This window comes from Canis aureus, chromosome 24 (assembly GCF_053574225.1).
Source record: "Canis aureus isolate CA01 chromosome 24, VMU_Caureus_v.1.0, whole genome shotgun sequence".
In the NCBI taxonomy this organism is placed as follows: domain Eukaryota; kingdom Metazoa; phylum Chordata; class Mammalia; order Carnivora; family Canidae; genus Canis; species Canis aureus.
In genome coordinates this window covers 30031507-30059433 of record NC_135634.1, presented here as the reverse complement: position 1 = coordinate 30059433, position 27927 = coordinate 30031507, and the positions used below count along the sequence as shown (strand labels likewise).

General features: G+C 35.0%; 1 protein-coding gene and 1 non-coding gene across 9 annotated transcripts in view; both read left to right on the top strand.

Moving 5' to 3' along the window:
- The window catches only part of FZD3 (frizzled class receptor 3), a 106663-nt gene that overhangs the window by 64186 nt on the left and 14550 nt on the right, over window positions 1–27927 (top strand). For 7 of the 8 annotated variants that reach the window (XM_077868701.1, XM_077868700.1, XM_077868696.1 and 4 more), the window contains 2 exons: window positions 12392–12540; window positions 16588–16821. In XM_077868701.1, coding sequence (XP_077724827.1) covers window positions 12392–12540; window positions 16588–16821 — 383 coding nt within the window. Of the gene's footprint in view, window positions 1–12391; window positions 12541–16587; window positions 16822–27250; window positions 27407–27927 lie in introns of those variants that run through there. The other variant, XM_077868704.1, reaches the window with a different exon arrangement.
- Window positions 15273–15454, top strand: LOC144296636 (U2 spliceosomal RNA). The gene has a single exon (XR_013363659.1). It is a non-coding gene; the product is annotated as a U2 spliceosomal RNA (small nuclear RNA).

Genomic DNA, 27927 nt, shown 5'->3' with positions numbered 1-27927 from the left:
TTTCTCAGGATTATTGTCATTGCTGTTCCTTCTGCTTAAAACACTCCTACTGCAGAGTATACTCCAAATCCCTGTTTAAATGTGTTTTTGGAGATACCTTTTCTCACAATTTTTTTTTTAAATTTTTATTTATTTATGATAGTCACAGAGAGAGAGAGAGAGAGGCAGAGACACAGGCAGAGGGAGAAGCAGGCTCCATGCACCGGGAGCCCGATGTGGGATTCGATCCCGGGTCTCCAGGATCGCGCCCTGGGCCAAAGGCAGGCGCCAAACCGCTGCGCCACCCAGGGATTCCCCCTTTTCTCACAATTTTGATTGAAAATATATGGCCCATGCACTGCACTATCTCCGAAACCCCATTCCCTACCCTGCTTTAGTTCTGAGTTAATTACTCCATGGTATTATATATATTTTTTTATTTCCTTGTCACTTGGCAACACTCTGACCTCACTCTGTTGCCACCTCTCTCTAGAATGTATGCTCAGTGGGGCAGGGAATTTTCTGACTCACTTACTGTTGTATGTCTTGTACCAGAACACAGTAGGCACTCAGTATTTAAGTGACTGAATTAGTGACCTTGAACAAATCAATTCACCTCCCTTGACTTTGATTCCACATATATATAAAAGGGATTAGACTGTATAAGATCTCTGAAGAAAAGTATTTTAGGCAGATGACCAGTCATCTGTAATTGAAGGCAACCGCAAAGTCATTAAGTTCAAGCCTGCTATTCTTTAAATTATTTTTTTATTTTAAGATTTTATTCATTTATTCATGAGAAACATAAAGAGAGAGGCAGAGATACAGACAGAGGGAAAAGCAGGCTCCCCTTAGGGAGCCCTATGTGGGACCCCATCCCTGAACTCCAGGATCACGCCCTGAACTGAAAGCAGAGCCCAACCACTGAGCCATCCAGGCATCCCTATTCTTTAAATTATTTGACCAAGGTCACATTGCTCCGGCCAGTGCTCTTTTCACATTACATAACACCGCTGATTCTGAGCTCAACTCTGATTAAATCTCCCTCCATACTTTACAGTTTTACTAGTTTTAATTTTTATGTTTTTGGCCTTCTTCCTCACATTTACAAATAGTTGTTTTTCTTCAGTCATTGTTTTTTCACCATTCACCAAATACAGGCTGACGTGATTTGAAACATGCCTCTCAATAGCCTCATTCTTCCCCTTATCTCCCTCCATTTTTATAGGAACTTGCTTTCTCTTCGTTGTGAGTCAGAAATGTATAGAATTATGGTTAAAATGTATGTGTTAACTAGTATGATAGATTTTTAAATAATAGAGAATAGCTTTTGGAGCAAAATAAGATAGACATAATAAAAAATTAGAGGCTAGGCTCTAATTCCCCTAGAAAAATTTTCAAGTTTAATAGGGTTATAGATTATTAGAATAAACTTAGGATTTACCTATTCTAACCTCTTTAGTTTTCAGGTGGGGTAATTTAAGTGTATATAATAGCATGAGAAACACTAGGATGAATGAAGATAAACAGTTGCTTACTTCAGGACTTCTCAGAGCCCTAATTATCTGAATGTGCATGTGAATCTCCAAGGAGGGATTATAATATCAAAATTTTATTTTACCATGGACTATCTTATTATGGACCTTTTAGTATCTTTTGGGATAATAGTACTCCATATACCACATGTTTGAGTATTTATTAGGTGTCAAGTACAGTTCTAAGTACCTTACATGTTTTAACTCATTTTATATACTACCTATAGTCATTTGTTCTTATTACTATGTGAAAATCTGTGTTTAAGAAATAATGTGCCATGGTGGAAAATGCAGGGAAGTCACAAAAAGGGGTGTTTGTGTGTGTGTGTATACAAATGCAGAATATAAATCCTGGGCATTGAGTCCTGTACAGTTCATCATCATGTTTTCAGTGTAGTTGATCATTGATCTGTTTATCTGAAGCTTAAATATTCACTATATACTTTATTAAATATGAATATAATTTTTATATTTTCCTTAGAGAGTTCATTTATAAAACATTTACTGATACTACCATAATCCAGATTTATGTTATATGACATGAGTTTTTGGCATTCCATTAATATGATGAAAAGTTTTCCTGATTAATATGTTTTATAATGTTTATTATATACATATGGTTTTCTCCACTTAATAAAATATTCCAGAATATCAGGAAAAAATTATTGTAAAACATATTCAGAGAAAAAACACACCTCCCCATCAATATAACCAGTATTTATATTTTTCTAACACTTTGATAGCTTCTCTAGAGATATACATTCTCTTGCCTCCAGCCAATGAACTACACATTTTGCTCTTGTGTAGTTCTTTTCCTTGAATTGGACTTGCTTTGTGACTTGCTTTTGATTAGTAGAATGCAGCAGAAGTGATTCTGTATGACCCTTGAAGCTAAGTCATAAGAAGCTTTGCCATTTTTTTCCAAGTTTTCTTGGAATGCTTTCTGTGGGAGGAAGCAGCCTCTAGTAAGAAGCCAACCTGCTCTGAAATCACAAAGTGTGGAATTCCAAACTAGTCATGAGATATACGGTAAGGCTGTGTGAAGTGAGGAGGAGAAGGAGAGTGGGAGAGAGATCCCATCCAGCTCCCACCTTTTCCAGCAATCCTAGCTGAGATTCCAAGTATTTCAGTGAAGAAATACTTATATATATGTTCATTTTAATATTACATTTAGATGATTCCAGTCCCATCTGTCATCCAACTGCAACTATGTGACAACCCAGATGAGAGTTACCCAAATGAACGCAGTCAACTCAGAGATGATAAGTTTCTGTTTTAAGCTACTAAGTTTTGGTATGGTTTCTTACTCACTAATAGATAACTAGAACAATCTATAGTGGTATTTTACAAAAACACCAAAAAGTCATGTTTGACATGTATATAAATAATAGATATTATATAGAATTTTAAAATTATAAATGTGATCATATTTGACACATTCATCTACCCTTAGTAGTGTACTAGAGCTGGCTTACACAGACTCACAAGAGATAGTTGTGCTTATCTCTTCATGACTTCACAGTAAGTGATGTCACACTGGTAACTTGCAAGTGGCATGGTTGGTGAATTTACACTACAAAATTTGTAGATGCTGCAAAACAGGACTCTCCATCCAGAGAACCAGTTAAACATTTACAAGCATATCACTATATCTTCCTTTTTCCACTTTATGTTACCATTATTGAATGGCTACTTATCTGGTTATTTGAATCATCTTAATTTATTTGAACAATCTCCTAGTATTAACCTATTTCTTTAGAATATATTTAAAAAAAAAGACTTTGTGGCTCAAATGTTGTACACATTTCACTTTTTAGTAAGTATTATGAGATTGTCTATCAGAAATATACCAATTTATATACTGCCCTCCAATGGGGATTTTTTCTCATATCCCATCCAACTCTTATTTTTATTTTTGGAATGCTCAGACTTAGAAAAATGAAGTTCTCTATTTTTTTATTCTTAAAAACATGGGTCAAAACCTAAAAGTAGAGTATATGGGAAAAGGTTTCGCATTTATGCCTGTCTCCCACCTGCCTAGTGCCCTTCCCAAGATGACTTGAATGTCACAGGGAATTATATGTACTTTCAGTGATGATTATACATGTGCAAACAAGTATATTCCTTTTTCTTTTGTACTTGAATGGTAACAACTATACACACTTTTCCATCCTGCTTTTGTCATTTAACAATATACCTTGGAGGTTAATACCTAAAGTGAAAAGTTTCCCTCAGTATTTGTTATGACCTCATAATATACCATGCGCTGGATAAACTACATTGTCTCTAATATTTTACTATTTCAAACAGTTTTTGTATATCATTTCACATATATGTGAATAGATCTACAGCATAAATTTTTAAAAGAATTCCTTGATCAAAGGGTTTAATTTTTTAGATATAATTTACATATGACATTATATTAGCTTCATAAAGGATATAATTTTGATAAATATTGCTAAATTGTGTTTTATAGATGTGACATGAATTTATATTTTCATCTCCAATATATGAGAGTATACCTCTCCACACATTTGCAAATACAACATACTATCAGACTTCGATCTTACCTATCTAATTGGTAAGATTACCATCAAATAATTTTTATTTTTTATTTTTTATTTATTTATTTTTTTTTTCCATCAAATAATTTTTAATTTTTTAAACTATAAGTGAGCTTGAGCTCTTATATTTGTATTTCATTTCCTATAAACTGTTCATATCTTTTGCCAGTTTTCTTTAGTAGACTTTTATTTATAGAATTTATTTATTAACAAAATTAGCCCCTTTATCTGCCATAAATTTGTAACAATTTTATATTAGCTTTTTGTCTTTTGACTGTTCAAGAAGTTTTAGTCATGCAGAAATGTTGGGGTTTTATGTAGTCAGATTTATCTATCTTTACTTTTATGGCTTCTAGATTTTGTGTTATAACTAGAAAGTCATTCTTTACCCTGAGAATATGAAAGCTTTCATCTTGAACTTTGTGGTTTCTTTTTGTTGTCATTTAATTTTCTTTTACATTAGAATTTTTGATCTATTAGAAATTTATCTTGTTATGACATGTTATGGCTTCAGTGCTATTTTTTTCTAGATACCTATCTAGCATCCACTTTTTGAATAATTTCTCTTTTTTTCTGAACAGTTTGGAATATCATTTAAATACTCAAACTGTGCCCATTATTAATTACACAATTATAGTTCAATTTTACATATTTCTATTCTCTTTCAGCATTTTCCTGTTTAGACGGACTTGTTTGTTCTTCTGTATGAACTTTAAAATCATCCTGTTTAATACCCAGATAACTCTGTTGGTATTTTAATGAAATTGTGTTCAATTTAATGGCTAAATCAAGGAGAATTTGCATTTTTATAATAGTGATTCCTTCTAGCCAAGAGCATGTTTTAAGGGGAGTACATTTTAAAACTTCTTCCAAAAATAAAAAAATAAAAAATAAATAAAACTTCTTCCAGTACATCACTCACTTATCTTATTAAGTTTATTCCTTACTAGGTGTTTATCTTTTTTGTTACTGTGATTGTATTAGTTTCCTAAGGCTGCCATAACAAAATACCACAGACTAGGTGGTTTAAACAACAGAAACTTATTTTCTCAAAGTTGTGAAGGCTGGAAGTCAAAGATCAGGGTGTCACCATAGTTGGTTTCCTCAAAAGCCTCTGTCTTTGTTTTATGAGTAGTCATCTCTATTTCCTCACATATCTTTTCTAGTGTTTTTTTTCTTCATATGGTCTTTTTTCACATGGTGAATCCTTGGTGTCTAGGTGACTAAATTTCTTTTCTAAGGATACCAGTCAGATTGGTTTAGGACTCACCCATATAACCTCATTTAACCTTAATTACCTCTTTAAAGTCTCTATCTCCAAATAAGTCCTTTTGAGGGACTTCAACATATGAATTTTAGGATGGCACGGTTAAGCTCATACAATGGCAAATGAAGCCCTTTTTTGCCTACATATATATGAAAGTGATTTCTGTATTTTACTTTGTACCTCACCACCTTGCTTATGATATGTAATAGTTTTTATCTTATCTCTTAGATTTTCCAAGTATAAAATTATATTACTTATAAATTAAAGTAATTTTATCTCCTTTCTATATTCATAATCTATTTCTTTTGTCTAACTTCAGTCTGTTAGAACTATTGAAACAAGGTTAATTAAGAGTGGTGCTGGTACATATTATTCTATTCCTGACCTTAATGAGAATATTTAGTGGCTCCTGGTATTCCCATTAAGCATGATACTTTTGGATTGAGGGAGAATTATTTTGTCACGTTAAGAACTTATTCACCATCTATTTGTATGTTTTTACAACTCTTAAAAAAACAAAAATAGGTGTTTAGTTTATTAAATGCCTTTTGGCATACGTGAAAATGATTATATATATTTTTTCCCTTTGATCCAGCAATGTATGGAATTTATAAATTGGTCTCTTAATACTGAACCATCTTTGTATTTTTGGTTTTGGTCATGGCGTATCTTTTAAATTTGCTGTTCAATTCTATTTGAATAAAAATTCATAAATGAGACATATAGTTTTATTTATATAATTAATTTTGTTTATATTTTACTACCATTTATTTTTGTTTTCAGGTTTATTTGAATGGAATTGAGCAAAGTAATCTCTTAAAGCTATTTTAGTTTTGTTAACATTGTTGATATGTATATCCTTGTATGTGTGTGTATTTGCTATTTTCTTCCCTTTGTTCTATTTTTACTCAGTTTCTGTTTCTTATTTTGCTTTATTGACAGATAATATAGTTAATATTCCTACTTAGTCATTAACCTATTGATTTAATATTTCTTGTTCTGCAGAAGTTTTAAGTTTTTAACATTCAAAACTATTAGTCTTTTCCTTTTATGTCTTTTTTGCTTCATGTTACTTTTTTAAAAAGGCCTTCTGCACCGCCATTATAAAAATGTTCTTCATTCTTTTCATACTTTTATGATTTATTATTATCTGTCTAGAGTTTATTTTTTTTCTTGTGAGAGGTGGCATCTAAATTACTGTTACCAGGTGGATTGCCAACCATACTAACATCATTTATTAAACAATCTATGATATTTTCCCCATTTGAAATACTTTCATCATATACTTTTAATATTCCATGAAAAAATCCTATTGCTCTTTTTTGGATTGTACCAAGCTTATAGGATTAATTTGGGGGATAATTGAATTGACATATTTAAAACATTAAATCTTTGCATGTAGAAAGATGGACTGTATCTCTAGTATTTCAGTTTTTCTCTGTGTTCTCTAATAGCATTTTATCATTTTCTTGTATTTCTTGCTGGGTTTATTCCTAGATATTTCTTGCTTTTGTTTGTTATTATAAATGAAATTGTTTTCATTATGTTTCTTCTCTGGTTACTGATACGTAAGAAAACATTTGATTTTTTTATATTAATCTTGCCCAACTTACTGAACCCTTTGATTGTTTCCTTTTTCTATTGATTTTATTGGATTTTCTGGATATCTTTTTGTCTCATGGTTCCCAATACTTACACCATGTTTTTAAGTTTTGTTTCTGGCAGGGCATCTTATCGAATTGACTGGGACTTTTGGAATGGTAGCCTTGTCCTTGGTAGCAAAAAAGTAGGACACATGGGGAGAATAGCTAAAGCTACTTGAACATGAAAGAGGCATACTTGTATTATTTTATCAATACCACCATACTAATTATATTCACAGAACAACTATATTGAAGCAAATTAGGTAAAGAATATGAGTAGATGACTTCTAAGTTTAAATGATTAGTTGAAAGTGTAAAGAGAGAATCGAGGAGTGACTTTAAGAACTCTTGTATAGAGGGTAGTGGGGGAGCAAAGGGTAGAAGAGCAGGAGTAGGAAGTCAAGAAAAAAAGTAATGAAGTAAGAAAATAATGCCTCATTAGGAGAGTAATCTGACTATGCAGTGTTATAGAAGCTGGTGGGAGGGGACAAAAAGTTTTGTAATGTATGAGATCATCAATAAATGATGCTATATATAGAAGTATTTTTTTAAAAATGTGAAATAGGGGCACCTGTCTGGCTCTATCAGTAGAGTATGTGACTCCTGATCTCAGGGTTATGAGTTCGAGCCCAATTGGGTATAGAGATTACTTAAGAATAAAATTTTTTAGAAAATGAAACAATAGAAAGCCTTTGTACTTTTTAATGGGGAGGTTATTTATGATCTGCTTTAGTATCTCTTCACTTGCTTCTTAACTATAGTTCTTAACTATTCAGTGTTTTTTTTAATTTGCATTTTCATTTAGATTATCAGCTTGGTAGGAACATTAATCAAACCTTACATCTGTTTTATAAGTCACGGGGTTTTGAACAGAATTATTCTTAGAGTAGTGGATGATCTATAAATATTTGCTTTTTGATTTTTAGGTAAATTCTAAAGGAATTACACCTTAATTCTAGGTTATAAGTATAATTTAAGTTCTATGTTTTGAGCTTACTAGGCTAACTCTAATCATATGCACTTATAGATAAAACATAAAATCAGTTATATATAAACCATAATAAAAGTTTTTAAATATAATCAGTCTAAAAGACAAAATAAACTTATTTGTATAATAGAAATGCAAATTGAGGGATCCCTGGGTGGCGCAGCGGTTTAGCGCCTGCCTTTGGCCCAGGGCGCAATCCTGGAGACCCGGGATCGAATCCCACGTCGGGCTCCTGGTGCATGGAGCCTGCTTCTCCCTCTGCCTCTCTCTCTCTCTCTCTCTCTCTGTGACTATCATAAATAAATAAAAAAATAAAAAAAAGAGAAATGCAAATTGATGACTAGGATGAAAAACATGGGCCTCTTGAACTCCAGCTAGAGGTGATTGGACATCCAGTTTCTGGGGTATAATGGGAAGTGTGTCATATGGAAGTCAGAGGGCCAGAATTAGCCTCATTGGTTAAAATTAGAAATTGGAATTGAGGCTCCCCTGCTCCCTGTTCCTGAAAGGAAGTGTGTAAAAAGTAATAACAACTGTTCCCTGAAGCTGTAGTTAATATAAAAATATTTATCTAGAGATGTGAGGTCGCCAGTACAGCTGTAAGACCAATACTTAAGCCAAACTGCAATGATTCAGTACTGAGTCCCCAGTAACCAATAACGTCTGAAGCTCACAGTCACCAATATGGAACCTGGTTTGTTTGGTTTTTTATTTTTGGAACCTAGTTTTTGAAGATGTACCTGTGTGCACTGGTGAAGACAAAAAGTCATGAGACAGGCTAAGATAAATGGAGGGAGGAAGGGAGAGAGAGAGAGAGAGAGAGAGAGAGAGAGAGAAAGGAGAAGAGGGAAAATTCTCAAACCTGCAAACTAAAATTTCAATGCACAATTCAAAAAAGAAAAAAGCCAAACCTAGAAAGCATACAACAAAATCAACAGTCAGAAGATGGATTTGCTCCCAGATGAAATGAAAGTAGTAAACGAATTTTTTAAAGACTTATTTAAAAATAAGTATGTTTAGGGACACCTGGGTGGCTCAACAGTTGGGTGCCTGCCTTCAGCTGAGGGTGTGATCCTGGAGACCCAGAATTGAGTCCCACATCGGGTTCCCTGCATGGAACCTGCTTCTCCCTCTGCCTGTGTCTCTGCCTCTTATTTCTGTGTCTCTCATGAATAAAATAAAATCTTAAAAAAAAAAGTATGTTTAGGATTCTCCAAAAGGTAAATAATAAAAACCATTTTAAAAGAATAAGAAATAATGATACATTAGCAGAAATGAAATAAGAATACACAAATATAAGAACTAATTAGACATCTTAGAATTGAAGTTATGGAACTTAAATCAGTAGATAGAATGAATCCTAACATAGACATGATTGAAGAGGGAATTAGTAAAGTAGAAAATTCCTCTAAAGGGTTCACCCGGAATGCAGAATATAGAGAGACATAGAATGCTAAAAATTATGTAATTATGTAGTTAAGAGACCTAAAAAATAAGGATTGAGGAACTTCAGTATACACATCTAATGGGAGTTATAGAACAAAAAGCTGTAATAATGTCTAAAAAACCTAATGTCTGAAAATTTTCCAGAATTGAAAACTTGGGTCCTTAGATAAAAGTACACTCTGTATGCTAAGCAGGAGAAATAAAAATCAATCACAATGAGAGACATTCAATGGGAATATAAGGTGAAAAAGATAAAAATTTTAAAGCTACCAGAGAGGAAATAAATCTCCAAAATATTATCAATTAGACTTCTTAACAGAAACAATAGAAACTCGAAGATAATGAACTAATGTTTTTAAAATGCTGAGAGATAACTTTACCCATCTATACTATCATTCAAGACTGAGGGCAAAATAAGGACATTGTCAAAGACTAAAATAATTTATCTCTGGCATACCTTATTTGTAAGAATTTCTAAAGATCATCCTTTAGCAAGAAGTGAAGGGAACCCAAAGGTAGGCATAGGGTGCACTTTTTAACAAAGTTATAGATAATAAAGATAACTATTTTTACAAAGGTTGTTTTGAATTTCTGGAAAATAATAAAGAATATAGGTAGCTAAAGTATGCTAGGAGTATTTTCTTACTCTAAAAGATGGAGATGCTGATCATTTTAACTAATTTTTAAAAATAAAACCAAGTATATTTTAAATATGTATTTATTGAGTACCTACTACAAGCTGGCACTGGTCTAGATGGTAGGGATAAAAGAGTGGGGAAAGGGCAGCCCGGGTGGCCGGGTGGCTTCAGCCCAGGGCCTGATCCTGGAGACCCACGTCAGGCTCCCTGCATGGAGCCTGCTTCTCCCTCTGCCTGTGTCTCTGCCCCTCTGTGTGTGTGTGTGTGTGTGTGTGTGTGTGTGTGTGTGTGTGTCTTTCATGAATAAATGAATAAAATCTTTTTTAAAAAAGGGGGAAAATAATCTTTTCATGGGGTGTACGTTTTAGTGGGAGTAAACCATATACTACTTAAAAGCAGTATAACCAAAAGAGACAGACTTGAAAGAAATACATTGGCAAATAGGAAAAGATACACCTTGAAAATATGCTGCCATGATGAAGTGAAAAGCTGATTTGGCTTTGGTAATGTCAGATAAAAATAGTTTAAGGTGAAGAGCATTAATAAGCAAAATGAGCAGCTAGAGCATTATTGAATTTAAACACCTAACATAGGCTTGAAAGTGAAAACTGACAGGATTAGAAGGAAAACTGACAAGTCCCTAGTTATGTGAGAGATTTTGCCATGCCTCTATTAAAACAAGATTGGAAAAAAAAAAAAAAAAACAAGATTGGTAGGAAAAAATAATAAAAATAAAATAAAACAGATTGGTAGGGACACTTGGGTGTCTCAGTTGGTTAAGCATCTGCCCTTGGCTCAGGTTATGATCCCAGGGTCCATCAAGCCCTGCATTAGGCTTCCCTGCTCAATGGAGAGTCTGCTTCTTCCTCTCCCTCTGCAACCCCCTCCCTGCTCGTGCATGCTCTCTCAAACGAATAAGTAAAATCTTTTAAAAAATAAAACAGGTAAAATTAATTGAGAATACAGAAAAATTGAATGACAGAACTAATAAAGTTGATCTAATACATATAGAAAATTTTGTACCCAACAGAAAGTATGTGCTATTTTTTTTAAAGATTTTATTTATTCATGAGAGACAGACAGAGAGAGAGAGAGAGAGAGAGAGAGGCAGAGACACAGGCAGAAGGGGAAGCAGGCTCCATGCTGGGAACCCGATGCGGGACTCAATCCCGGGACCCCAGGGTCACGCCCTGGGCCAAAGGCAGGTGCTAAACCACTGAGCCACCCAGGGATCCCCAAGTATATGCTATTTTATTTTATTATATATATATATTTTTAGTATATGCTATTTTAAAGTTCACAAGAAATACTTACAAAAATTCATAGTGTCTTAAATCAAAAGGAAGCCTTCAAAGTTTAAGGTAACCAGAATGAAATAGACCACATTTTCTGACCACAATAATTAAACTTGAAACCAACAATAAAAAGCAACTTTTAAAAACTCATCTGACTAGAAACTAGAAAATGTACTTATAAATAACTCATAGGTTAAAAAGAAAGCTTGAAAACACCCAGCAGAGTAAAATAAATAGGTGGGAGGAAGGACTATAAAAGATAAGAACAGAAATTAATAAAATGGGAAAAGATTACTACTTTCCTACTCTTACATTGTAATGACCAATGATAGGACTAACAGAATTAGCCGAGAAGAATATAGGTATTATTTGAGCCTCTATCCCTATTCATGGCTTGTATTCTACATTAATAATCTTTTTCTTTAGAAGATAGCATTGTGGGCAGCCCGGGTGGCTCAGCGGTTTAGCACCACCTTCAACCCAGGACATGATCCTGGAGACCCGGGATCGAGTTCCACGTCGGGCTCCCTGCATGGAGCCTGCTTCTCCCTCTGCCTGTGTCTCTGCCTCTCTCTCTCTCTCTTTCTCTCTGTGTTTCTCATGAATAAATAAATAAAATCTTAAAAAAAAAAGCATTGTGAGCTAAGAAGAAAAATATGACTCAAAACATATGTCAAATTTTCAAAGTGTGTATCTTTTCCATATAATGAGAAAATTAACTCTGGAACTCTATAAGTGAAAATATCAAGTCTGTAGAATTACTATTTTTTTAAATTTTTATTTATTTATGATAGTCACAGAGAGAGAGAGAGAGGCAGAGACATAGGCATAGGGAGGAGCAGGCTCCACGCACCGGGAGCCTGATGTGGGGTTCGATCCCGGGTCTCCAGGATCGCGCCCTGGGCCAAAGGCAGGCACCAAACTGCTGCGCCACCCAGGGATCCCTAGAATTACTATTTTAAAAAAATATTGATAATGGCCTTTGATAGAAAGTTCTTTTTACATATTTAAAATATTTTTCTTTCCCTTCTTGTAGGTTACTCAAATGAGTCGTCCAGACCTGATTCTCTTTCTGATGAAATACCTGATGGCTCTCATAGTTGGTATTCCCTCCATTTTTTGGGTTGGAAGCAAAAAGACATGCTTTGAATGGGCCAGTTTTTTTCACGGTCGTAGGAAAAAAGAGTAAGTTGAAATAATCACAATGTTCACAAGCCTCATATTCACATAAAATGTGTTGCTTATGTGAAAACAATTTGGATTTGGGGGATGTGTTTCAACGTGATTGTAACCTCAGCTGCTACCAGTTATAATCTGATTAGCAGAGTAGCATGTATTAATGAAAGTTTATCTAAGAAGAGAACCAAGTAGAACCAGGCTTAAGATCTACACCTCACTAATTCAGAATATTTGAGGGAAATCTAGTCTCTTATTTTCAAAAACTTAAATTACAATTTTCTTAAAAACAAATTAATGCTTTTATGTATATTATTACTTGATCTTCTCAATATTCCTGGGAGGACTGGTATGTATTATTTCTGTTTTATGGATCAAAAACTAAGACACAGAGGTTAAATGCTTTGACCGAAATCATACAAGTATTAGGTTAGACTTCCTTTCCAATTGCCCATTGTTCTTCCAAGTATACCAGAAATTATATGGATAACATGTTATTCCATTATGATAAAGTATACATTAAAGCCAAAATAGAAAAATGATATTGAATATATTATAAAATGATAATGAAGTGAATCAAGAAATTATTATAATTCATCTTTGGCCACACTGTGTATTAGAGTGTCATGGTAAAAATATAAAACTTGTCAAAGCAATCTCTTGAGGACATATTTATGGAATCTTTAGTCATGAAGCAAAAGAAAGCAAGCCCCTGGAATATTCATAAAGGAATAAAAGATTTCAAACTTTTTACTCCATTTAAATCTTATGTGGATACTATACCTGAATTATCTCAAATTCTAAGTTAATGGAGTCTATATGCTTATGATTTTACTTAAACTAAGTCTGTGGAAAATAGGTTTGAGAGATAGTCTATAAAACTCTTCAGGTTGTATTTTAAATTGTGCCTTATATGGGTTAATGTACTTTTCCCATACAACTTAAAATGCCTCATTAACAAAATCTGTATTTTCTAAAGTACCAGTAATTATCCATTTCTGTTACACAGATTAGACTGAGACAAAATAATCCCATTTTTTATTTTTATTTTTATTTTTTATTTATTTATTTTTTTAATCCCATTTTTTAAATATACATTTCTTACTACTGTATCTGAGGCTGCTACTAGGGGTACCAGATAATGCATTTCTCCTTTAAGTAACAGTTTCATTGAGCACAGAAGGAAAGAAGGGAATAAGAGTTATTTAACAACAAAATGTGTTTCCTGGGCATTCATTTTTTAAGAATGTCTTGATAGAATGCTTACTATGTACCACGAACTATGTTGTGATACCAGGGATGCCAAGTCCCTGCCTTCATGGGAAAATCCTTGTGGGATTTACTGTGACTTATCTGTGTATTCTTTGAAATATTTACATTTTAATCACACTAAAAGATAATACTGAGGAAAATGGCTTGTATTAAACATTCCTGGTCATCTCTGGACCATACACAAACAATTCTTTAATAGCATTATATTGGAAATTCTAGATAGAACTAATCCCACTCTTATGGGGCTACTCCTAGTTATTTGCTGGATGCTGGTTGGGCCAGAATATTTTTGAAACTGGTTAGAATTCCCAAGACCCTTCTATTTGGTTTTCTGTGACCATGGATCCCCACCTAACAAAGTCATTGTGGTCCTACAAGCCAGGACTATGCCTTAGACTAGAGTGGCAGTTCTTTATCCTGGAGCTCGAGTGTGAGCATCCAATAGCTATCTCTAGCTTTTAAGTTATCTGCTTTAGCCTTGAGAAATAGCTATAAGGTAATTGTGATAATGGTTACCAATTAATTGAGCACATTCAATTCTCCAAGTACTGTTCTAAGCATTTTATATATTATTAAACCATTTAATCCTTCAAACAGCCTTGTAAGAGAGATCATCATTTTATAGAGAAGGAAACTGAGGCATGGAATCAAGGTTTCATAGTGAATGCTGAATTGAGATTCAGACCCAAGTAGTCTGACTCTAGACTCTCGTCTTTGCTCTTATCCCTTTTGTTATGTACTATGCTATAAAGAGACTAGTTTCTAAAATTGTGCTAATTGAATTAGTGTTTTCCCCCTAAGTGAAGCCACATTTAAGATTGTGTTTAGTAATTCTGACACTGAAATATTTTTAGAAATCTTATTTTGGAATTATCTAGATCGTATCATTTAATTTCTCTATTTTCTTATCTATGAAATGAGGGGACAAAACTTTACCATTTGAAGATGGAGTAAATTTTTGGCATGACCAGATGTCAGTCTGAACTAAATTAAAAAAAAAATAAGTTTAGAAAATAACGTTAGCAACCAAGACTGACTTGGGATGTATGATTATATGATTAGGGCCATTGATGACCAGAGAAACATATACTTGTTTGGTTGGTTTTTTTAAAACTGTCTTTGACTTGTTCTTTCTTCTATCTAGTTTTTGAAACTTTGATTTGAGGAGATATGTGTGTATATATATGTGTGTGTGTGTGTGTGTGTGTGTGTGTTATATATATTATGTGTCATATATAGATATGTTATATAAAATATTTTATCATTATAAATATATTTTATCATTACCTTACATTTAGCTTTTAAGTTATTTAGAGTGCAAGAGTGTGAGGGAGGGGCAAAGGGAGAGGAAGAGAGAGAATCTCAAGCAGGCTTCACACCCAGTGTGAAGGGCTTGATCTCACAACTCTGAGATTATTTTCAGAGCTGAAATCAAGAGTCAGACACTTAACCAACTGAGCCACCTAAGCATTGCTTCTTGGCCTTTTGGCTAAGATCAAGTGTGAGCCACCCTAGCACCACCAAGCTATTTAAACTTAAGTTTGACTGTTGATTTTGTTGTATGACTTTGGAAAGTTCTTTAATCCTTTAGGACCTCAGTTTTTTCATCTATGACATGGAGATCACAGTATTTATACTTAATAGAGGTCTATTCACAATAGATATATAATATCCTCTTAGAGATACCCTCTTAGAACATTGATCTCCATAATAAAAACATTAAGAAGGATCAAAGGAGACTTTATGTAAAACGCCTGGCACAATGTGGGTACCCAACAAGTATTAACCATTCTTTAGCCCTTCTACCTCACCACTAACAACAATAATAGTAACAACAATCCTTTTGTAATCTGAAAATTTAGAATATATGCACTTTCTCAATGTATGATCAAATCCTTATATGTCAGAGCTTTATTTTTTCATTTGTTTTTCTGATTCTAACTTTAACCCCTGATTCTCAGTCGTTTATTTACATAAACTGAGTCTCTGATCTTTGTGACTATTTAACTTACTCTTTTGTCAGTTTAATTGCTGCATTGTTCATTATCATAAACATTTATCTGCTTTTAACCTTTTCATAGCAGTTAAAAGCTTTTGTTCTTGACAATAATTCATCTCCTTAAATTATACACACAAACACACACACACACACACACACACACACTACAGTGAGGCCTCTAATACATCCATAAACTTCAAGAAAATGTTTCTCTACTTTATTGTAGTATCTTTATAATATTTCATTGTACTTGAAGGGCAGTGGGGTGGCCCAGTGGGTTAAATGTCTGCCTTTGGCTCAGGTCCTGATCTTGGGGTCCTGGGATCAAGCCCCAGCGGGGCTCCATGCTCAGTGAAGAATCTGTTTCCCCCTCCCCTTCTGCTTCTCCCCCTACTTGTGCTTGCTCTCTCTCTCTCAAATAAATAAAATCTTTAAAAAAAATTTCAAAGTCCTTGAGAATCATAAATTTCTTTAATTGAAAGTGACTTTAGAAATGATGAAATTGTAGAGCTTCATCTTATAGATGAGGAAAATGAAGGAAAGGGGATAATGACCTGCATGAGATCATGTATTTAATGAACTAAAATCCAGACTTTCTTACTCTAATACAGGCATCTTTCCATCATGCCACTTTAGAATACAGATTCTTTCCTCTGTCAACAATATTATATCTCTCCTAAAGACATTTGAAAAGCAATTAATTTCAAGAATAATGTCATTGTGTCACATTTATTGGTCTACAGGGATGTTATTCTGTACCTTTAACTTAGTATTTTGTTTTCTAGGATAGTAAATGAAAGCCGACAGGTACTACAGGAACCTGATTTTGCTCAGTCTCTTCTGAGGGATCCAAATACTCCTATTACAAGAAAATCAAGAGGAACTTCCACTCAAGGAACGTCCACACATGCTTCTTCAACTCAGCTTGCTATGGTGGATGATCAGAGAAGCAAAGCAGGGAGTGTCCACAGCAAAGTAAGCAGCTACCACGGCAGTCTCCACAGGTCCCGTGATGGCAGGTGAGTTTCATTGGTAGCTTACTTTATTTTATATATTGAATTAGAGTCACACAGCTTAAGAAGGAAGAGTAGCCAATTCTGAAAAAGAAGCTGAACATTATTTGTATTTTAAAATGTTTTTTAATTGAAGTATAATTAACATAGTATTATTACTTTCAGGTATACAATATAATGATTCAACAATTCTATGTATTATTACTCAGTGCCCATCATAAAAAATGTACTTTTAATGTCCTTTATCTGTTTTAGCCATGCCCCCTACCTACTTCCCCTCTGGCAACCACCTGTTTGTTCTCTGTATTTAGGAGTCTTTGTTTGTTTGTGGCTCTTTTTTCTTTATTTATTTATTTTGCTTCTTAAATTCCACATGTGAATGAAATCATATGGTATTTATCTTTTTCCATCTGACTTATTTCACTTAGTGTTATACCCTCTAAGTTTATCCATGTTGTCACCAGTGGCAAGATCTCATTCTTTTTATGGCTAGTAGTCCATTGTTTATATATACCCCATCTTCTTTATTCATAATGCCGCAGTAAACATAGGGGTGCATATATCTTTTCAAACTAGTATCTTTGTGTTCTTTGGGTAAATACCCTAGAGTGGAATTACTGGATCATATGGTAATTCTATTTTTAATTTTTTGAGGAACCTCCATACTGTTTTCCACAAAGGCTCCACCAGTTTGCATTCCTACTAATAATGCACTAGGGTTCCTTTTTCTCCACATCCTCATCAACATTTGTTATTTTTTGTCTATTTTATTTTAGCCATTCTGACAGGTATGCAGTAATATCTCATTGTGGTTTTGATTTGTACTTCCTAATAATTAGTGATGTTGAGCATCTTTTCATGTGTCTGTTGGCCATCTGTATATCTTGTTTGGAAAAATGTTGAGCCAAAATGCTCATCTTTTAATTGGATTCTTTGTTTTCCTAGTGTTGAGTTGTATATAAGTATTTATATTTTTTTGGATATTAACCTCTTATTGAATATATCATTTGCAAATATCTTCTCCCATTCTGTGGGTTGCCTTGTTTGTTGACAGTTTACTTCACTGTGCAAAATTCTTTTATTTTGGTGTAGTCCTAATAGTTTAATTTTGCTTTTGTTTCTTTTGCCTGAGGAGACATATCTAGAAAAATGTTTCTATGACTGATGTCAGAGAGATTACTGCCTATGCTCAAAGGCATCCAAATTGGTACTAAAGAAGTAAAACCTTCACTATTTGCAGATGACATGATACCATATATAGAAAACCCTAAAGACTCCACCAGAAAATTGTTATAACTGATAAATGAATTCAGTAAAGTCATAAGATACAAAATTAATATACAGAAATCTGTTGCATTTCTTTACACTCATAATAAAATAGCAGAAAAAGAATTTCAGGAAACAATCTCATTTACAACTGCACCAAAAATAATAAAATACCAAAGAATAAACTTAACCAAAGAGGCAAAAGACCTATACTCTGAAAACTATAAAACATTGATGAAATAAATTGAAAATGACACAACAGATGGAAAGATAGTCCATGCTTAAGAATTGAAAAAATCAATATTGTTAAAATGTCCGTACTACCCAAAACAATCTACAGATTTAATTCAATCTCTGTCAAAATACCAATAGCAGTTTCCACAGAACTAGAACAAGTAATCCTGAAATTTGTATGGAACTACAAAGGCCCCAAATAGCAAAGCTACCTTGAGAAAGAACAAAGTTGGAGGCATCATAATCTCAGATTTCAAGATATACTACAAAGCTGTAGTAATCAAAACAACATGGTGCTAGCACAGAAATAGACACATGAATCAATGGAACAGAACAGAGAGTCCAAAAATAACCCCACACACATAGGCTCAATTCATCTATGACAAGGGAGACAAGAATATACAATGGATAAAAGACCATCTTTTCAATGAGCGGCATTGGGAAAACTGGACAGTAACATGCAAGAGAATGAAACTGGGCCACTTCCTTGCACCATATACAAAAATTAATTCAAAATGGGTTAAAGACCTAAATGTAAGACCCAAAACCATAAGACTCCTAGAAGTTGGACATTTTTAAGTTTTTTGAACTTTGCTAAGTATAGTTGCCTTGGATTATGGTCAGACTTAAAGCCTTTCAGAGCAGTTTATGGTTTAGACCTGATGCAGTAAGCAAACATGGAGGCATTGAAGGGTACTGAGCAGGAAGAAGGCCAGGGTGAAAATGGATGTTAGTAAGATTAATTTAGTAAACAATTATGGAATATATACTATATCGAGCACTATGCTAGGCTCTGGGAATAAGATGATTTAGGCATGATCTTTGTTCTTAACAAAATCAAGAAAGAAAATATAGACAGTATTACTGTTGTTAAAAACATAGAGTCTAGAATGAAGATCCTCAGTCTCCTCATCTGTACAGTGGAAATAGTAGGGAGGCCTGGGTGGGTCAGCGGTTGAGTGTCTACCTCTGGCTCAGGGCCTGGTCCCAGAGTCCCAGGATCAGGTCCCACATCGGGCTCCTTGCATGGAGCCTGCTTCTCCTCCCTCTGCCTCTCTCTGTGTCTCTCATGAATAAATAAAGAAAATCTTTTTTAAAAAATGGAAATAGAAATATCTGCCCCTTTAGGAGTGTTGTGAAGAGTAAATGAGATAATATGTGTAATTGCTGGGAATAGTGCTTATCTCAGTAAGTACCTGATAGCAACTTCTATTATTATTGTAAGTGAACAAGTAAAGTAAAATATAAGTATGGTTATAGAGTCTAGAAGTTGGCAAACTTTTTCTATGAAAAGCCACATAGTAAATATTTTAGACATATGGTCTCTGTTGTACCTATTCATTTCTGCTGTTGTAGCATGAAAGCAGCCATAAATACATACAGTCAGAATGGGAGTGGCTTTTCCAATTAAACTTTATTTATTTATCAAATAAACTTTATTTATAAAAATAGGAAGGGGCCAGAGTTGACTGTGAGCCAGAGTTTGCCAACCCCTGTTGTATAGGAGCAATAGTAGCATGGAAGGGGGAGTAAATCTGGTCAGGGACAGGGTCAGAGAAAGCTTCACAGAGTATGTTTGAGAGAAGTCTGGATATGTATTCTTGTTAAATTTGATGATAGAGACACTAGAATTAGAAACTTGTTAGGAGCTTCGTAGTAATTCAGTTGATAGTTGATGAGGGCTTATTAGGTAGTAGAGTAGTGGCAGGGGTAAGAGAGAGCTGATTTGAAAGATGTCTAGAAAGAAGAAATGAAAGTAGTTGGTTATAAAAAAAAAAAAAAAAGAAAGTAGTTGGTTATAAATTAGTAACAGCTGGATAGAAGGAATGTGCCAAAAGTTTTTTTGTTTGTTTGGTTTTGGGGTTTTTTGTTTTTAAGATTTCTAGTTTGGGAAACTAAAGGAATGAAATGCCTTTGAAACTAAAGGAATCCTAATGCCTGAAATGGAAAGTATTTTATGCTCACTTTAAAACATCGTTGTCCACAAACTGTCTTACATTCACCTTTTACTCTCTCTTCTCTGTCCTCTGAGTGTAGGATATGATTTCTATACTTACTCTTTAAAACCTGCTGTTTTTTTCTCTCAAATTGCTTTCTTTTGCCTTAGAACTTGGTCAGCTTTCTGTGTTTTTTTTTTTTAAATAGTGATATTTTTTATTTTATCCATTTCTTTTTTCTTTTTTTTTTTTGCCAGATTTTTAAAATGAATATTTTTAATATTTTCTTTCTACCTATTCCATCCTTCATTTCACATATACCTAGTCTTTTTTTTTTTTTTTGCCTTCTTACCCACCTAAACTGTACTTTCTACAATCACCAGTGACCTGTTTTTAACCACATTCAAAGATCCTTTCATTTTTTTTGCCTTTTCCCTTCCATTCCACTCTTTTTTTTTTTTTTTTTTTTAATTTTTTTTATTTATTTATGATAGTCACACAAAGAGAGAGAGAGAGAGAGGCAGAGACACAGGCAGAGGGAGAAGCAGGCTCCATGCACCGGGAGCCCGACGCGGGATTCGATCCCGGGTCTCCAGGATCGCGCCCTGGGCCAAAGGCAGGCGCCAAACCGCTGTGCCACTCAGGGATCCCCCCCATTCCACTCTTATATGAGAAACACTCTTCTGAGTGTTAGGGACACAGAGATGGAAGACAGAAGAGTAAACAATTGTAATATACTTTAACGGATATAATAAAACCATATACAAAATACTTTGAGATCCCAGAGAATACCATTTAATTTATTACTGAAAGTCAAAGAAAACTCCACAAGCAGGATTTCTACTTTGAATAGGAACAGAGGAGGCAGTTGAAATTAAAGACAAGGAAACCACATGAATGGAGGCAAGGAGGACAAACAGGCAGTTAGATACCAGAGTATATAGCTAGAGCACAGTATATATATATATTTGGACAGATGAAACATGATGAAGAGTTTAGATTTTTTTCCAGACAGTAGTAAGAACCTATTAAAGGACTTGGAGCCTTGAGGTAATAAAATCAGATTTGTGTTTTAGAAAGATCACTTTGGCAACAACATAGGAGAAAAGATTGTAAGTAATCCCAGTTAGGAAGTTTCTACAGTAATTTATGGGTCCTATCTTAAGATACTCAAGGAGAGGGGATCCATGGGTGGCGCAGCGGTTTGGCGCCTGCCTTTGGCCCAGGGCGCGATCCTGGAGACCCGGGATCGAATCCCACATCGGGCTCCCGGTGCATGGAGCCTGCTTCTCCTTCTGCCTATGTCTCTGCCTCTCTCTCTCTCTCTCTCTCTCTCTCTGTGATTATCATAAATAAATAAAAATTAAAAAAAAAAGATACTCAAGGAGAAAGGGGATTTGAGAGTCTTTAAGAATATGTTTTGTCAACAGCACCCTCTGTGAACTAATTCTCAGCATTATTTTACATTTGACATTTTTAACCTCATACTTTTCAATAAGGAATGAACAATTATTTATAGTATACCTCCTGTGCATATGGCATTCTGTGTATAAAGAGATATATAGGAGAAAGGTAAGGTATAATTTCTGCATTCCTGAAGCATAATCTTATAGGAAAGGTAAGACATTTACCTAAGAGCCAATTATATAATAGTACAAGTCAGCACATAATTTAAACAGTGAGTGCTAGAAATGATTGATGTTATAGAACTTAAGAAAAGGGAAAGATCACGCTGCCTTCAGCCCAGGGCCTGATCCTGGAGACTCAGGATCGAGTCCCTCATTGGGCTCCCTGCATGGAGCCTGCTTTTCCCTCTACCTGTGTCTCTGCCTCTCTCTCTCTGTCTCTGTGTCTGTCATGGATAAATAAATAAAATCTTAAAATAAATAAATACATAAATACATAAATAAATAAATAAAATCTTTAAAAAACAAAGGGAAAGATCAGATGGCCCATGAAAATAGCTTAGAGGAAATATATAGGATGAATGAATGGTAATAAAAGATAAATTCATATTGAGTAGAGAATTTCTGAAGGCAATAAAATACAGGGTATTTCAGCCTCTGTAATCTGAGTGGAACTGGAACTTAGGTTAGAAAGTTTATAATCCTTAATATAAGGTAATTGATCATTAAAATTTTGAGATGGAATTACTTGAAACATAGAATAGATCAAGAATGAGACCTTGGTGTAAATACTTACAGTAATAATAATACAAGAAGAATAGCCAGAAAGTGATTCAGAGAAAGTGCTATTGACATATGAAGGAATCTATAAAAGTATAGTGTCATAAAAAACAAAAGATAGATTATGACTCCTATAATGCTGTTTCCTACCTCTCTGCATAATCAAAATCATACCCATCCTTTAAGGACTGCTTAATTCCCATATCCATGGCAGTTAATTGCTTTTTAATCATTTTTTGGAATATGACCTATTTTCCATACAGCTATCTTTCCTCACATACATTTGTAACTTCTGGAGAATGAGAATTAGGTGATAGACATCTCTGTATTTCCCCACAGTACCTAGCACAGCGCTAAGCATATATCTCCATCTGCATATCTGTTTATCTATCTGTATGTCTGTCTATCCATAGACCAATCTATTAAATAACTAATGACTTTAGAAATAATATGGGCATTTAGGGGTGCCTGGCTGGCTCAGTTGGTAGAGCATGTAACTTTTAATCTTAAGTTCGTCAGTTTGAGTCCCAAGTTGGGTGTAGAGATTACTTTTTTTTTTTAAAGATTTCACTTATTTATTCATGAGAGACACAGAGAGAGAGAGAGAGAGGCAGAGACATAGGCAGAGGGAAAGCAGGGTTCATGCAGGGAGCCCGATGTGGGACTCAATCCCAGGTCTCCAGGATCAGGCCCTGGGCTGAAGGCAGCGCTAAACCGCTGAGCCACCCGGGCTGCCCGAGATTACTTTTTAAAAAAAGAAAAAAAAGAAATGATGCGGGTGTTTCCCAGGAATTCAGACTCCAGAATTTAAAATGACAGCCTATGAAGGGTGTTCTCTGTGGTACACAGATACTCCTACTAGAAGGCATCCTTCCGTAGCCAGAACATAAGAGCAGATCTGAAAGATTCTGAGACCGTGTTGGACTTAAGAGTCTAAATAGGGGTTTTCATAATTCCAGAAATCATCTCATGGAGATTTCTTTCTTATCTGTCAGCTTTTAAGTTTGCATGTTAACACTATCTTTTAGCCATTGTTCTCATCATTTAATAGTATCTGGTTATGAAATCTCACACACACACACCTGCTTCTCAATATTCACTCTAGTCCAGACTCCTTGATGGGTAATTATTAATCTCATTGCTACATGAAATAAAGTAGACTAAGGTAAATACACCTACACATGTATGTCAACTTCAAAGAATAAGTAATTGTTGGTTAGATGAGATGATGTGTAGAAAAGGAAGTAGATGAGTAGGTAGGTGGAGGTTTGGGAATGAGTGTTAGGTGATAGGTAGGTGACATGACAAGGGAAAGCTAGGGAATGAATAATGAGACACTGGTTAAACCAAAATGAATTCAATTATTTATATTAATGGCAGTACTTAGTATAGAGAATGAAAAAGACTAAGTTATCTTATGTTTCTTTCATTTTGATGTTGGAATATACCGTATTATCTTTTCAGCGAATTAACCTTTCCTATCATTTTTCCTAAGCTTATATTAAAATTAATGTACATTTTTATATTGCATAGTAGAGTAGATGGTCACAGTGTTGTGGTTTTATGTGTGTGTTGTTGTTTTTTTTTTTAGATTTTATTTATTTATTCATGAGAGACAGAGAGGCAGAGACACAGGCAGATGGAGAAGCAGGCTGCTCCAGGGAGCCTGATGTGGGACTTGATCCCCAAACTGGGATCACGCCCTGAGCCAAAGGCAGATACTCAACCATCCAGGCATCCTGTGTTGTGGTTTTTTTAAGATTGAGAAATCTGAAAGAAAGAAAGAAAGAAAGAAAGAAAGAAAGAAAGAAAGAAAGAAAGAAAGAAAGAAAGAAAAAGAAAGAAGGGAGGGAGGGAGGGAGGGAGGGAGGGAGGGAAGGAAGGAAGGAAGGAAGGAAGGAAGGAAGGAGAGAGAAAGAAAGAAAGAAAGAAAGAAAGAAAGAAAGAAAGAAAAGGAAAGAAAGGAAGGAAGGAAGGAAGGAAGGAAGGAAGGAAGGAAGGAAGGAAGGAAGGAAGGAAGGAAGGAAGGAAGAAAAAATGATTGAGAAATCTTAAGGGGACAGAAGGAGAGGGGAAGGAAGGACAGAGGGAGAGAGAGCTAGAGAGACTTAAGCAGAGAGCAGAGTCCATGCTGAGTGTGGAGCCTGAGGCAGGGCTGGATCTCATAACTCTGAGATCATGACCTGAGCTGAAACCAAGAGTTGGACGCTTAGCCAGTTGTACCACTCAAGCACCCCAGTGACAGTGGTTTAAATGACTGGCAAAAGATAAATAAATCTGATAATTCCCATATATACGATTGAGATTAAATGCTATAATTAAATTTATTTTTCTGTGTAGTTGATTCCTAATTATCCTTGGCAGGTTGTTCATATTCTAGAATTTTGTGGATAACCTTAATATTTCACTTAAATAAATAAACATAAGAACTCAGCATAGTAATTTTTTCTATGGAAAATATATTTTTGAGTCTTATTTGTTAGACCCAAAGATTTAGGTTTTATTTTAGAAAATACCCAATTCATATTTTTAAATAATGATTTGTTTTTATTTTTAAATTACTTTGATATCATTCATTAAACTGTATCATACTTTGCTTTTTTTCCATTTGCCATATTCATTTTAAATAGATACTTATGAAGTCATTTGAGAGGTTTAAGATCTCAAAATTACCTGGCAAATTATATTTGGAAAAATCTTTCACTTACTTTAGGACAAGAATTATGATGCAGAATAGTAATTATTAGTTAGAATAACAAGCTCATTCTGAAATATTTTCATTTGCAAACAGTGTAATTTTACCAAAATATACAAATCAAATTTAAAACTATTTGTCCTGAATGTGAAATATCTTTTAATAGAAAAGAATTAAATACTTTTACCCACTTAACATAAAAGATTTTTTAAATATTTAAAATGCATTTTTTCATTCTTAAATTTTCTTGTTTGCTTTATTCAAACTGGAAACAAAAGACATGCTTTCTTTTATCATTTTATTTTATTTTTTTTTTAATTTTTATTTATTTATGATAGTCACAGAGAGAGAGAGAGAGGCAGAGACACAGGCAGAGGGAGAAGCAGGCTCCATGCACCAGGAGCCTGATGTGGGATTCGATCCCGGGTCTCCAGGATCGCGCCCTGGGCCAAAGGCAGGCGCCAAACCGCTGCGCCACCCAGGGATCCCTCTTTTATCATTTTATTTTATTTTATTTTATTTTTTAATTTTTTTTTATTTATGATAGTCACACACAGAGAGAGAGAGGCAGAGACATAGGCAGAGGGAGAAGCAGGCTCCATGCACTGGGAGCCTGACGTGGGATTCGATCCCGGGTCTCCAGGATCGCGCCCTGGGCCAAAAGCAGGCGCCAAACCGCTGCGCCACCCAGGGATCCCCTCTTTTATCATTTTAAAAGGACTTCTGGGGCACCCTGCTGGCTTACTTGGTGGAGCATGCAACTCTTGGTCTCAGGGTGGGAAGTTCAAGTCTCACACTGGATGTAGAGCTTACTTAAAAATAAAATCTTAAAAAAAATAAAAAATAGGGGTGCCTAAGTGGCTCCAGCGATTGGGCTTCCAACTTCTGATTTTGGCTCAAGTCATTATCTCCGGTTGGTGGGATCAACCCCATGGGGGCTCTGCACTCAGTGGAGAGTCTGCTTCTCTCCCTCTGCACCCCCTCCCACTCATGTGCTCTCTCATTCTTTCTCTCTAAAATGAATGGATAAATCTTTTAATAAAAATAAATAGAAATAAAAGAACTCAACTTCTTGAGAAAATATTTATTTATTTGAGAGAGAGAGATTCATGAGCTGGGAGGAAGGGCAGAGGGAGATGGCGAAGCAGACTCTCTGCTGAGCAGGGAGCCTATAACCTAATGGCTGCATCCCAATACCTCAGGATCATGACCTGAGCTGAAGGCGGATGCCTACCCCACTGAGCCACCCAGGCACCCCAGGACTCCTCAATCTAAACTCTTGTGATCTGACAAAAACATTATTTGACAAGCACTTCTATAAAACTAGATCACCTCAGTAGTGTCTGAATAAGTCTTTAAAATCTTTAAATTGGGAGACCTGGGAGGCTCAGCGGTTGAGTGTCTGCCTTTGGCTCAGGGTGTGATCCTGGGGTCGGAGATCAGGCCCACATCAGGCTTCCTGTGTGGAGCCTACTCCTCCCTCAGCCTGTATCCCTGCCTCTCTTTCTCTGTCTCTCATGAATAAATAAATAAAACATTTTTAAAAACTGATCTAGATCTTAATAAATAAATAATAAAATCTTAAATTTTATAAATGATTCATATTGAGTCATGATTGTAATTTTTGTGAAAACATGATGAATGATTTTTGACAGCCAATAGGTCTTCAGCTCCTAATGATTCATTCTTTTGATGAATTTTTTAAAAAGTATTTGTTTAGAGAACAAGTATACATGTGAGCAGGGGGGCGGGGTGGGGGAAGGGGCAGAGGGGGAGGGAGAGAGAGAGAGAGAGAGAATCCAGCATGGAGCCCCACAAAGGGCTGATCTCACAACCCTGAAATGATGACCTGAGCCTAAACCAAAAGTCAGATGCTTAACCACCTGTGCCACCCAGGTATCCCTGATGACTATTTTAAAAAGGAATGACCTGCTTTTTAATTTTAAAAAATCCTTTTTAATTTTAGAAATAAGATATATATGTTAGTCAAAGGTATAAATTAGATTCAGTTACATTTTCTTTGAGCTTGATTATCCTAAATTAAATACTTTTTTACAAAGAGGTGTATACAAATGTATGTTTTCTTATCTTTGATGCTCCCACTGTTGCGTTTCAAGATAAGCACAATGATGGAGAGAAGACTGCCTGCCTGCAATAAGCATTGCAGCCCAGTTCACATACATTCTACTTCTCAAAGGCTGAGTCTTGGGCTACACCTAGAGAATTTGCAGAACACCTGGGTGCCTCAGCGGTTGGGCGTCTGCCTTCGGCTCAGGGTGTGATCCCGGTCTGGGGATCGAGTCCCTACCGCATCAGGCTCCCTGTGAGGAGCCTGCTTCTCCCTCTGCCTATGTCTCTGCTCTCTCTCTGTGTTTCTCATGAATAAATAAATAAAAGATCTTAAAAAAAAGAATTTGCTTTATCTGGAATATAGGGTACAAATGTTTTGAGGATGTTACTAGAATACTTAAGTAGATGTAGCTTCTATGAAATAGCATCTTCACAGCCTCAAGCCCTAATGAAAAATAATCAAGACATTTACAGGTAGGTAGTTGGTTAGCTGTTAACTGGACTATCTAGAAAGAAGCTGTCAGCACATACTGTCATCATTGCTTGCTAATTCATTCACTTTTTTTTTTTTAGAAATACACTAATTTCTCCTCTAATTTCATATGCTCCCTCTTTCAACCCTAGTCTTTCACTAAAATTTGAGTATGTTGTACTACTGATTATAACCAGCCTTATAGACTTCCAGGGACAATGCTGTATTTCTTCTAATATTGTTCTCCTCTGC